Here is a 1,006-nt window from a genome sequence, read left to right as displayed (position 1 = left end):
ATATATATATATATATAGTCAATTTAAATAATTAAAGAATATAATAATTATTTGATAACAATCATCTAAAAAGTCAATCAAAGATACGAATACACTTTTTTTTAATGTCACAACGTATACAATTATATAGGTCATGAGATATGGTTACACTAGAATAACATTTTACTAAAATAAAAATAATGAAATAATTGAAAATATAAACATATTCGTATTGAACAGATTAATTTGTTTCCTGTGTGATGATTCATCCAATCCATGGCTATATAGTTTCAACATGGTTTTACCATTATACCACAAGCTTTGCGGCTAATGTGTACCACACACTTAGTAAGTTTATAATAAGTACTTCGGTTTACCCTTATGTTCGTGATTTATTGAAATTTCTTGGTTACATACCATGCCAGTGTTGAAGGGGTAGAATGAGGTTTGCTTCCTTCTGATCGACGACTTTTCACCTCTATAAAAGCAATGATTATTTTATTTTATAGTATTAAAACAGAAATGTTTATCTATTCACTTCATTCGAACCAGGGGTGGCACCGTGGTTGTTGGGGGGGGGGGGACACATTTTTCGGGAAGAAGAAAAAAATATACAGGTATGTATTTTTTCATAATAGTAGACTCTAAAATCGTAAATGAGCCTTTGAAACCCCTAAATTGTCATGTAGTTTTCGAGAAAAATTAAGCGACACCCGACCACGCAACGCTCTCGTCAGGAAATTTCTGGCGCACATGCTGATTCCAACTCATCCATATTGAACTTGAACACTATGAAGTTTGAATGCACGGCGAAATTTTCAAGGACAGATCCAGAGAATAAAATCTGGGTAGTGGCCATGCATGCGAAGCATCGAATAGAGGGAGGGGATGGGGTGTCATAATCTATTGTAAAATAAGATTAATGCGAGTACAGAAATTACAACTTTTAAAATGGTATCATCCAGCTCTTTCACAACAATTTTCTTTTCTCCCTCTACACCCCCCCCCCCACCACTTTATTTTTCTT

At 34.1% G+C, this 1,006-nt stretch overlaps 1 protein-coding gene across 2 annotated transcripts in view; it reads right to left on the bottom strand.

Annotated features, from left to right (window-relative positions):
• Positions 1-1,006, bottom strand: part of LOC117105248 (transcription factor RFX4-like) — an 11,106-nt gene that overhangs the window by 8,204 nt on the left and 1,896 nt on the right. For both annotated transcript variants that reach the window (XM_033246334.1, XM_033246335.1), the window contains exon 3: positions 397-457. In XM_033246334.1, the coding sequence (XP_033102225.1) occupies positions 397-457 (61 nt within the window). The remainder of the gene's footprint in view (positions 1-396; positions 458-1,006) is intronic.

This window comes from Anneissia japonica, unplaced genomic scaffold (genome assembly GCF_011630105.1).
Source record: "Anneissia japonica isolate Jap-2015-1 unplaced genomic scaffold, ASM1163010v1 scaffold287726_len2788222_cov184, whole genome shotgun sequence".
Taxonomy (NCBI): domain Eukaryota; kingdom Metazoa; phylum Echinodermata; class Crinoidea; order Comatulida; family Comatulidae; genus Anneissia; species Anneissia japonica.
Note: the sequence above shows the minus strand (reverse complement) of the source record. Positions and strands in the feature narration are given on the sequence as shown.